At 46.3% G+C, this 11,102-nt stretch overlaps 1 protein-coding gene across 1 annotated transcript; it reads right to left on the bottom strand.

Annotated features, from left to right (window-relative positions):
- Positions 1-32: 32 nt before the first annotated feature.
- On the bottom strand, positions 33-9,564 carry STOM (stomatin). The gene is made up of 7 exons (XM_085076788.1): positions 9,386-9,564; positions 6,168-6,271; positions 5,236-5,308; positions 4,731-4,813; positions 2,773-2,976; positions 2,148-2,282; positions 33-1,728 (listed from the first exon to the last, which is right to left on the bottom strand). Exons 1-7 carry the CDS (start codon positions 9,432-9,434, stop codon positions 1,534-1,536), a joined length of 843 nt encoding a protein of 280 aa, XP_084932914.1. The 5' UTR covers positions 9,435-9,564; the 3' UTR covers positions 33-1,533.
- Positions 9,565-11,102: the final 1,538 nt, after the last annotated feature.

Raw genomic sequence — 11,102 nt, 5'->3', positions numbered from 1 at the left:
AGTAGTATTTTAGGCTTTCAGAAAGTCACTCATTAGCAAACAGAACGTTTTTATTCAGGATGAGAGCAAAAAGCATCTTGTGTTGTCAACAAGAATTCACAGGGGTGACACCTGCAGCAGCAACAGAGGCAGTTACAGAGTGACTCGTCTTCCCTAAGGATTAACCTGGAGCTGTGCAGTTGCTCTGCTTCCCACTCCAAGTGCCTGAGTACAGCAATGTTAATTATTCCAGCTTTGCTAACTGATTCTCCCCCTCCCAGCCAAAAGTTAAGCTCAGCTTCCATGACAGCGACAAACACAGAGTATATTGCTTTGGTGATGCAGAGGAAACCTGCCCAGCAAACAGGCAGAAAAGCAACAGCACTTGGGCATCTTCTCCTGCCAGTGACTAAGGCACAGCGTGTCAAGGCACAGGTAATGAGGCCTAAAACACCTGTAAATACAGAACTGATCGGAGCAGAAAAGGCATAAAAGCAACTTAAGGAGTTAATGCTGACCAGTGGGAGAAGGGCACTTACATCATTGATCGTGGCTTTTCAGTTTCATTGCCACCTCCCAGAATTTAAAGATGCTGGTGGCATCAGTGCTGGTGGCAGCTTGAAGAGCCTCCCCCCATGCAGACTCCAATTCTTCTCATTTTAATCTGTAATTACATCTACTACAGAGGTACAAAACAGAAAGTTTAACAGCTTGGGTTATGTGAGCTGAGGCTCACCTGCTTTGGGGATGAAGTGTAAGCCCTTATTGACACAACACCCACTCCAGCTCTGCACAGAGCAGCACCAACAGGTAAAGCACCAGTGCAGCATCTTCTGCTAAACACCACCCCTCCCTGCTAGTTACACACATCTTGTTTCCTAGAGAAATAAGGTTTTAGACCTGGATAAAATGCAGTACTTTGGTTTTTTAAAATCCTTTTTAGGAGAAACAGATACAGGCAGGGCCTTTTCAGTGCTTTAAAGCTGCATAACTGTACATAGACACAATCCCATAACAGCAGCCCATCAGTGACCACAAGCACGTTGTATCCATAACTACGGCATGTTTGTGCCATTCCTGGGTGGCAGAACAGACAGAAAGTGCCACTAACAACTGTTTCTCATGGATGGGGACTGGTTTAGAGGGCATGAGCCTGATTTTCAGGAGTCCCCAGGACAATATTCCACTTCCCTTGCAGGGCTACAGACCCATTTTGTAGAAGGAATAATTCCAAATGTCGGATCACCACTACCACAACTGGTTTTGTATACTGTTTTAAAAGGAGGTTTTGGATTAGAGGTGTCCCATCCAGGACAGTGTGGATAAAGCTTATTTAAGATCACAACCTGCTTGTACTCCTTCCGAGAGGTTCTCAACTTCAAATATTGTGATTGTCCACGTTCACAAAAATGACATACAAATTCTATAACACACTCAGTAAAACAAAAAGGTTCCTCAGCAAACCCACTTTGCTAACACAGCCACAAGCTACACTACACAGGGAATTCAGTGCTGCAAACATGGGCTGACCCCGAGCTTGCACCTTCCACCACCCTAATCTTTCAAATGCAGGAGGCCCTGCAGGATGTTTATGGGCAGGGGGAACACGATGGTGGAATTTTTCTCCGCAGCAATGGTGGTCAAGGTCTGCAGGTAGCGGAGCTGGAGAGCAGCAGGAGACTCTGTGATCACCATGGACGCTTCCTTCAGGGCCCTGGACGCGTTCATTTCCCCCTCGGCCGCGATCACCTGGGGAGGCAAAACGCGTCACACTGAGTTCCTCCTGCACAGGCAGAACAAGGAATCCACAGGGCCATTTCAGCCCCAAAACCACTGTCCAGCACTCTGATAAGTGACCTGCCCTGGGCACGTGGCACAAGCCCTGTTTGCTCTCCAGGCCCCAAGGCCTGCTTTCCTCCCATCCAGAATGCCAGGTGACAAAAGCTGGCACAAGATCTTGAGAATGCAATGCAAGTATTTAATCAACCTTCAAAAGCTTTTGTGCTTCTTACAGCACTCCCTCTCGAAACCAGAGGCATTCCCCACTGATAGCTGAAAATATTTTCTCCTTCAAGATGTACTTTTTTGTGTTTACAAGGGCTTGAGAGGGAATGGTGTATTTCTTACTGGGGAAAAACCAAGTCCAGCCCCCAGGCTGATGTCATTACCTTGGCTCTTGCCTCCCGGACAGCCTCTGCTTCTGCAGCCATGGCTCTCTGCAGCTGCACAGGTAACTTCACATCCTTGATCTCCACACGTTCCACCTTAATGCCCCAATCGTCTGTTGCCTCATCAAGGGTGGCCTACAGAAGGCAGGACAGGTAAGTGAAGCCACACACTTGGCTCAAATTAATGCCCAAATTTGAAGAATGACCAATGAACCAAATGAATTACCTTCAAATTCTCAGACTTTCAGGGCTTTAGTATTTGTATTATGATTTTATAGCTATAAGAACATAACTGTTTCAAACTAACAAAAATCACCAGAGCTTTATTAATATATTGAAGGAATTCTGTGGCACAGTCACCCTCAACAGGTACTGACACAAGGATCCTGGGAAGCCCTTCTCTCCTGTATCCCTCATTCCCACTTGCAAGCCCCACTGTCCATTAGTGCTTTAGTCCCTCATTTTTATTTTACAGAGTACTATCCCCAGAGATCTTGACAGGCCTTTGCCTACAGCTCCAAATCACAACTTATCGCTTCGAGGTGAAATAAATCCACACATTTAAGTTATCCATGGGATTGCTGCTTCACCTGCCATTTGATGGATTGCCTAAAGCTGCTCATACCTGCATGCTGTGTGCAATTTCCTCACGATCAGAGAGAATCTCAGAGAGGCTTTTGGTGCCCAGGACATTCCTCAGGGTGGTCTGTGCCAGGAGCCGGGTGGCTGAGTCGGCGTTGGTGATGTTTGCCACGGCCAGGGTGGCATTCTGCACCCTGTAATAAACCACTCCATCCACGTTAATTGTCACCGAGTCCCTGGTCAGGATCTGAAAAGCAGTGGGGAAAGTACAGAATATTTGGTAAATACAAGGTTAATTATTATGACAATCACGCGTTTGTTTTACTGCACCAAGTCCTGGTTTTCCACTGTCTTGAAAATGCAAGTCTTTATACACATATGCTGCATGTGAACATGTCCCAGTGTTCACAAACCTCCCAGTGCAGCTCAGCCAAGATGAGACTAAATATGGGATTAGAAACTTCCCAGTGAAAAATGCATTCCATTAGCTTTGCTGTAATGTTATTTTTAACTCACTTCCTCGAATTCACAGAGGGATCTGAAAGTCATGCAAGTGACAGGAAATAGAAAAAAAGCAGAAATTATTTACCTTGAATTACATCTTTACCTGGGAAGGGTTAACCAGTGATTCTGGCAAGGAACCACACTCAGGTAGATCCCTGTGCTGCCTTTCAGTGAGGTTGTAAGCAGGACTGTGTGAGGCAGCCTGCCAGCAGGGCCATGGGGACTGCAGAACTGCAGCCTCCTGGGACAGAAGGGTGGCACTGACAGGGGAGCTCAGAGAACAAGGGCCATGGCCAGAGCTGCCCTCATTCCATGTCACACAATTACTGTTGTGTTATTTGATAAGAGAGAGGGATGTGTGAGTTACTCAGCCTTCAAGACTTACCTGCTCTGTCCCTTCCCAAACTACCTCTTTCAGCAGGCTTTTCATAACACAAAAGCTAAAGAATGAGTAGCATGCACAGAAATTGTGTTGTTCAAATAAAAATGGATTTCTGCCTCTACCTACAGAACACAAACAAACCTAAATCCATAAGCGTAATTTAATCGAGTCAAAAGAAAAACTGGATTACTGATGGCCTCACTAATGGTACATCAGCAGCTGCAAGCACATTCTGCCTGCCAGTGATTAGGTTTCTCCCAATTACCCTTTAGAGTGTATCAGGACAGCTGCCATTTGTCTCAATCTGCAACTAAGGATGAGCAACAAACCCACAAGCAAATCTGACAGGAAACAGATGCATGAGACAGGTTGCATGAAGCATCTCTGCCTTGCAAAATACACCAGATACGTGAGGGATGCAGTTATAACCATCCAGATACAATTGTTCACCAACTCATTTTTAGAGGGACAGTTGGTTTTTATTCTTTTGTTATCCATCGAGTTGGCAGCACTGAGTTCAGCTGGCTTAATGTTCTGGAGACATTCTGCTACAAAGTTAGGAGGTCCAAGGAAAATCAGACTAGAAATCAAAGTAATTCTTTTGTTCTTTAGGACCTGCCACCTTTCTCATGTTCCTGTGCTGGGCACAGAAGCCACATGCACACAAACCCAGCTGAGGGAGCTGACCCCTCATTCCAAGTCGCTATAAATAGAACTTGATGTATATTCCAATTTCATCCCATTACTTAAGCCAGTTTATACATGTAGATAAATTGGCACAGGACAGATCACTGCTGTGCCTGGAAATCTTCCAGATTTCACAGAAGCAATTAGGGAATGTTGTATGGAGCCCAGCAGCCTTCGCTCCAAACCCCTCCCATCCCAGTATTCAATTATCTCATTTGATTCTCAGATCATCATCTGTTTTCTTTCAGTGCTCTTCTCTTACTGTATGACATTTCTAAAGGATGTATGTATTCTTCACAATACATTGCACCTGCACAAGAATTCTGTGTTTAAACTATGTTACCCATTACTGGGAGGAGAGAAGGAAAAACAAGGTGCACAAAATTCTGAAAGTACTTTAGTAGATGCAAAGGCAAATGCACACTCACCTCCTGAGGAGGGATATCAAAAGAGATGGTTCTCATGTCAACTTTGATGAAACTGTCTGTGCATGGCAGGACAAAAAACAAACCTGTGCCAAAAAATCCATTCAAGAAGATGTAAAATGGGTCATTCAAGCAGATGAAACTTGTTACAGCAATAAGGTGAAATCGGGTTTAACTGATACGTCAAACTTTTTTCAAATAACCCATTTGATGCCATTATTCCTCCCTTTACATTTAGTGCTTTTGATTCTGCCTGCAGATCATACATTAACAAAGGCAAGCTGGGTAAAATTAAGTTTGCTGTCTTCTCTACCCACAGTATGAATCAGAACACTCTGAACTGAAAGATGCCCATGAGGCTCATCACGTCCAATTCCTGTTGTAACACATCCTCTTACTGGAAGTTACAGAATTCTTGAGAAATCCATTTGCCACTTTACTGCAATGTCTCTACACAATTATGGTTTTGCTAATGACTAATTAGAACAAACTGCTGTCCAGGACATACCTGGTCCCTTTGCTCCCCCTTTTAAGATGCGTCCAAGTCTGAAGATGATGGCTCGCTCGTATTCCTTGATAATCTGTAACACATTGTTGGATGTCATGCATGGGTTTCCAGAAGTCACATGGATTCCAAATTATGTACACACCAGTCTAAGACAGTCTTGAGTTTCAAATTTAACACACATTTCTCTACTGGGCTGCTTTTGAGAATTTTAGTCCAAACATTGTTGTCAGAAAGCAAAGATCAAAAGGAAAAATCAGGACAATAGTCCACAAGAAATATTCCTCAGACTCTCAGCAGGATTGCACCTGGGCAGTCCAAGCACCAGCAGCAGCCATCAGGAATATCCTGGCAACAACACAACAAAGTCCAGCATTTGTGACCCAGCAGGGATTTTTCCAGCTCCAACTCTGGTGCTGCACATCAGCCAAACCAGGAGGAAATAATTCCTCCGGCCTGGAAACTGCAAACATCAAGCTCAAAGTGATCCCAGATGACACCGTGTCTTCAAATGTGTCACATGCAGCCACATCTATGTACATAATTACAGATTTCTATTTGCATGCTTCTTATTTAGACATGATATACAGGGAGAGATCAGCTTAAAAAAAGTATCAGTTCTCTAAGAGTAGTTATGAGTTCTTCCAATTATTTTGATCCTCCAAACAAGCTTATGTACTAACGGCAACTGGGCAGACATAGTAAAAACGTCATTGCAGGAATCTTTTTGACCAAACATTGTAATAGCACTTTTATTTTTGGTTTGAAGATGAATGCACTGAAGTGCTGGGGTCTGCTGTCTACTGCCTGCTGTAGCTCAAGAAAGAACAGAGTTGGATTAATTAGTGTTTAGAACAAGTAAATCCAACTGAGAACAATAATAACCACTCTGCATTGCTTAAAGTTTTAATCCAACTTAGCAGTGAACAATTTACCTTTATGCACATCCAAACTGAGATAGGAAATGTAAGAACAGTGAAAACAAGTGAGGTGATCACCAGGATCCATCCACACAAACCAAGGCCAGTTTCAGTATCATCTAAAAGAAAGCAGAAATTTTCACATTTTTAAAACCAAGAGTTTTTAGTTAGAGCCTACTTAAGTGCCTAAATTGGATATTTATGTTGAATACTCCCTGAAATAAGTCGCTCTTAGCACTACTCCTCTGGCCAAATGCGTTAGGTTTTGATCAGAAGTCAAATTAAAAGCCAAATTCTGCTTTGATTTTCATCAGTTACTCTAAGTTGTGCAAGATAGCTCAGGGCAAAATGCTGTCCAAGTAGCATTTATGCAGAAGTATGCCAACATTTAAGTATCAATTCTCAAACGCCTTCCTCTTCCCCATTTTTTTCTAGTAGAGTAACTAACAGGCAGCTGTGGAAATCCTGTTCTTTTGTCTTCTGAGAAGTCAGAGGAACACTTGCTTAAGGCGTAAAAGGCAAAAACCCCATATCCTGCCAGCTCTGGGACAGCAGTAGTAGAATTTGGTTTCTGTTCCAGCTGTCACAGGTGCAGATCTAAGAAAAATCACAGTTCTCAGACCTGCTGGAAGTTGAAAAAAATGCAGTACAAGATGAGCTGGATGTGAAATAAAGTCTCCATGAAGAATTTCTTGGCCAGAAACTGTTCATGCCTTATTTCTCTGTCAGGAGAAGGCACCAACTGGAGGTATCTCTGGGATCAAATAACGAGCTGGTGGTTTCAAATGCTACCCAGCTAAAGCCAGCCATTCTCTATGACAAAATGTGGACTGGGAGGTATTCACAGAGCTACAGGAAGTTTCTTAACCTGCCAGCTGAGACTCCTAATGCACTGCCAGGAGCGTGCTGCCAAGCAGGGATGTCCCAGGGTCACACAGCACTCACAAACATCACATTCCTACTCTGGAGATACTGAATTTCATGTAGAAGTCACACTTCAGATGATGTAAAATTTCAAGACTGAGCAAATGGATGCTTTATTTACTCATGATGTGTTGTTTTTCACAACAGAAGAATGGAGAGAGATGCTGTCCTGTGGAAAACTATATGAAATACAGGAAACATACTTGGCATTTGTGGAATGAGCCAGATTTACCCCTCACTAAATGCTGGCTGACAGTATCCCTAAACATGCCACCGGAACTTTCTCCAGAGCTAAAAAGCAGGCAAGCCCACAACTTGGATTTATAGCCTGCCGTGGAAAAATCAAGGCAAGCAACAAAAAAAAGCAAAAGTTCTTGAGCAACCTCTTTAAGAAATAAACCACAAGGGTTTTAAAACACAAGACTATTAAAAAAATAAAAAACTTAATTGAATGAGCCTTCAGTGCCTTTAAGGCTGACTGGAACAGTTACCGTTACTTTAGCAAGAAATTATCACTTGGACCATCAAACACTATTAAGAATTTATAATATACACTTAGTGCTGCAGGCTAAGATGGGAGGGGAAAGTTCTCATTACAGCTTGAGGTGTGGCACATGCTTTATTTTGATTTATTTCCTTCTGCAAAGACTCCACAATCCAAACAAGCACATCACTATCAAACACCAAAAATTTATCCTAATTGAAAACAAAATGTTTATTTCAATGAGAACTAGATGTCTTCACAGATGCTTCTCAGGGAAACAGGGAAATTAAGACATCTAATAACCAAAACTACGTCTAATGCCATTTACTCCATACTTTATTGTGATCACATGAGAGCTGCAGGAGAAACCACCTCAGCATGGTTTCCATGTTCTGGAAAGGCTTGCAGAGACAAGATTGGCATCAAAGTGACCATGGCAAGGTATTAATAACTAATATAGTTACAGCTTGAAATGCAGATCCTCTCCAAGGATAGCAGAACCTGCATGTGCCATTGGGCATGAGGCCCAAAGAGATCCACGGTTATTTATACAACAACTCAAATTACCCAGCCAAAGGCTTTGTACACAAAGCAGTCTTACAAATACATTTCCTTTTCCAGTTGCAAATGAGAAAAGCATAAAATAAATCATGACTTTTCCATTGCCTGTTTCTGAACAATGGAATTAACAGGAAAACACTCGAGCTTCCAGTGAGTGAAACTGTCAGTGGTACTATCTCAGTGCATCATCTCCAAAATGTGACCCATGTCATACTCTCACCTACTAACTGCAAGGACAAAACCACTTCAATAACGATACCAAGAAGTAAAAATTTGCTACAACTCATTGCCCCACTTCAGGACGTCTACCACTTCCTCCAATCACACCTGCAGAGGATTTGTCTGCGGTGAAAAGCCACAGTAGTGTCAAAACCAATCTCCAAATTCTCCTTGTTCTCATTTGCTGGTGCAGTGCCCCAGGGTTTACTTCTGTTGACTCTGTTTGTCATTATTTGCGTAGTTTTCCCCTTTGTCATCTGAGTTACCACATAGGAAAGGAAGCCACACACCAAAAACGCACCCGAGCTACGCCACCGGGGCAGCTCGTGGTGATGCTCCGACACGTTCGCAAGGGCGGTGTGAGGACCTGCCGGGAATCCACCTGCGGCCAGGTTACCCGAAGGGTCAGCGGGGTCAGCCCCCCATCAGCCGGGGCAACGGGCCCAGCATCCCCCGTTATCCGGGGCTGGGGACTCAGCATCCTCCGTTAACCAGGGCTGGGGGCTTAGCACTCCCGGTTATCCAGGGCAGCAGGCTCAGAATGTCCCGTTATCCGGGACTGGGGGCTCGGCACTCCCTGTTATCCGGGGCTGGGAGCTCAGAATGTCCCGTTATCCAGGGCTGGCAGCCCAGCATACCCCATTATCCCGGGCTGGGAGCCCAGAATCCCCGTTATCCAGGGTTGGGAGCTCAGCATCCCCCGTTAAGCGGGGCTGGCAGCCCAGCATCCCCCGTTATCAGGAGCTGGCAGCCCAGCATCCCCGTTAAGCGGGGCTGGGGTCGCCCCGGTGACCCCTCGGCGGCGGCTCTGGGGGAAGCGCAGGCTGCCCGGGAAGCGAGGCACGACCGCTCCTCGCTCCTCCCGCGGGCTGAACTTTGGTGAAGCATCTTCAAACTTTCCTCCGCGACTGAACAAGGCAATAACTAAAACCGAGACAAGAAAGCGGAGACACGAAGGCGCCCCGCGCCCGGAGCCCGCGAGCAGCGGCCGCTGCGGGGCCGTTTGGGGACAGACAGCCCCTGCCCTGTCCCCCGCGGCGGTTACCTGCCGGCCGCCGGCACTTGTGCGGGAACCCCGCTTCGTGGTCTGCCATGGTCCCCGCGTCCCCTCGCAGTCCCCTCGAAGCCCGTTCCGCGTCCCCTCGGAGTTCCCCTGGATCCCGTTCGTTGTCCCCCCTGGGTCTCCTCCGCGCTCCCCGCCGCCGCCGCCGCCGTGCCCTCGCGGCTCCCTCAGCGCCGCCTCAGCGCCGCCGCGCGCCCGCCCCGCCCCGCCCCGCCCGCGAGCCCGGGGTGTGGCGGCGCGCGACCCGCCCCGCCGCTAGGGGGCAGCACAGCCCCGGGCCGTGAGGGGGAAGCAATGGCGGGAACACTGCCATGGAGGGAGCACAGCTATGGAGGGACAGCAGCCGTGGAGGGACAGCAGCCATGGCAGGAACACAGCCATGGAGGGAACACAGCCCGCAGCGCTGGGCTCGGGGCGGCGGACGGGCAGCGGCTGGAAGGCGGCCCGGGGCAGCAGGCAGGGCAGGGAAGGCAGGAGGGCAAGGCACGGAGTGAGCCGCCAGCCCGGCGGGCAACCATCGCCAGAGGTGAGTGAGCCCCGAGCAGCCCCTCGTGAGGGGAGCGGCCAGGAAAGTTCCAGATGGCCCGGCCTCATGTGTAGTTTAATCTAAGGATGGGACAACTCTTCCATGAGGTTTTATTGCTTTTCTTCCTCACGTATTGGAGGACACCAATGGAGAGTTTGGGTCTTTAATCCCTTCTGGAAGAGGTCACGGCTGTGATCTCTGCTGCTTTCCCTGAAGGTCCATCCACAGAGACAAGGTGTGTGCAGAAGCACATCATACACACACAGGCATTGCATACCAGATTGTAAAGATTGTTACATGTGATACGAGGTTGAATTCTATATTAGTGTGAGTTACGAGGACTATAAATGATTCCTGGCTATTCTTTAACCTCTCTTTCTCTGTGGGATGTTGGCAATGAGTGTGCCAACTCCCCTCTATCACATTGCACTGCTGTACTGACAGTGTGTAATTGCTGGCTTCTTCAGAAAACACATTGCAGCCTAGGAACAAAAATGGTATGAGACAACTAAAAGAGATTTATTTTCAGTGTTGATGTTATCTCTTCCTTGGAAGAGCCTCAATGGACAGCCTGAATTTTGCTGTCCATTATGTACCAGAGGAGCAAAGTTGTTGGTTTGGTAGCACCATTGGTTGAGGCATGAGGTAGGAGTGGAGCTGAATGCTAAATGTAGTCTTGGTTCTGGATGTCTCCAAGTGATACGAACAGCACTGGAGAACGACCAACACTTTCTCCAGTGAGTGCAAAACACCTCATGAACACTCTCCCTATTGCTGCTGTGAACTCCTCCTGCCACACTTGAGGCAGTTGAGTTCAGACTGATCCAGATGAGAAGTACGTGAAACTGAAGACTAAATCAGTCTCGAGATCCCCGAGTGACCCTTTAAAATTCCTTCTGTCCATTATCTTTACACGTGTTTGCTACTAATACATTTAACGAGTGCTGACACCTGCTGTTCTCATATTAGAAATTCCTCAACCTTTTTGTCCTATTGTTTGCAATTTTGTGTGAGTTTACCCACACTCTGTATTTAACACACAGGGTTAATTTTTTGCACAGGTGAAATGTGTGAGCTGTCCAAATGAGAACTGATAAATAATCATTCTGTGCAGGCTCGAGTTGTCACCTGCACACAGCTCTCAAATAGCGAGAAGATACTTACAATGCAATG

Source organism: Lichenostomus cassidix, chromosome 17, assembly GCF_008360975.1.
Source record: "Lichenostomus cassidix isolate B80296 chromosome 17, HeHo_3.0, whole genome shotgun sequence".
NCBI classification, from domain to species: domain Eukaryota; kingdom Metazoa; phylum Chordata; class Aves; order Passeriformes; family Meliphagidae; genus Lichenostomus; species Lichenostomus cassidix.
This window is presented reverse-complemented; position numbering and strand designations above follow the sequence as displayed.

What these genes read in the sequence shown, in the direction of transcription:
- STOM (XM_085076788.1), bottom strand. Translation starts at nt 9,434, where the DNA reads ATGGCAGACCACGAAGCGGGGTTCCCGCACAAGTGCCGGCGGCCGGCA. An exon ending in CAAGTGCCGGCGGCCGGCAG is followed by an intron (nt 6,272 to 9,385) that starts GTAACCGCCGCG and finishes GCTTTCTTTTAG; the next exon opens with ATGATACTGAAACTGGCCTT. An exon ending in TTGATATCCCTCCTCAGGAG is followed by an intron (nt 2,977 to 4,730) that starts GTGAGTGTGCAT and finishes ACTGCTTTTCAG; the next exon opens with ATCCTGACCAGGGACTCGGT.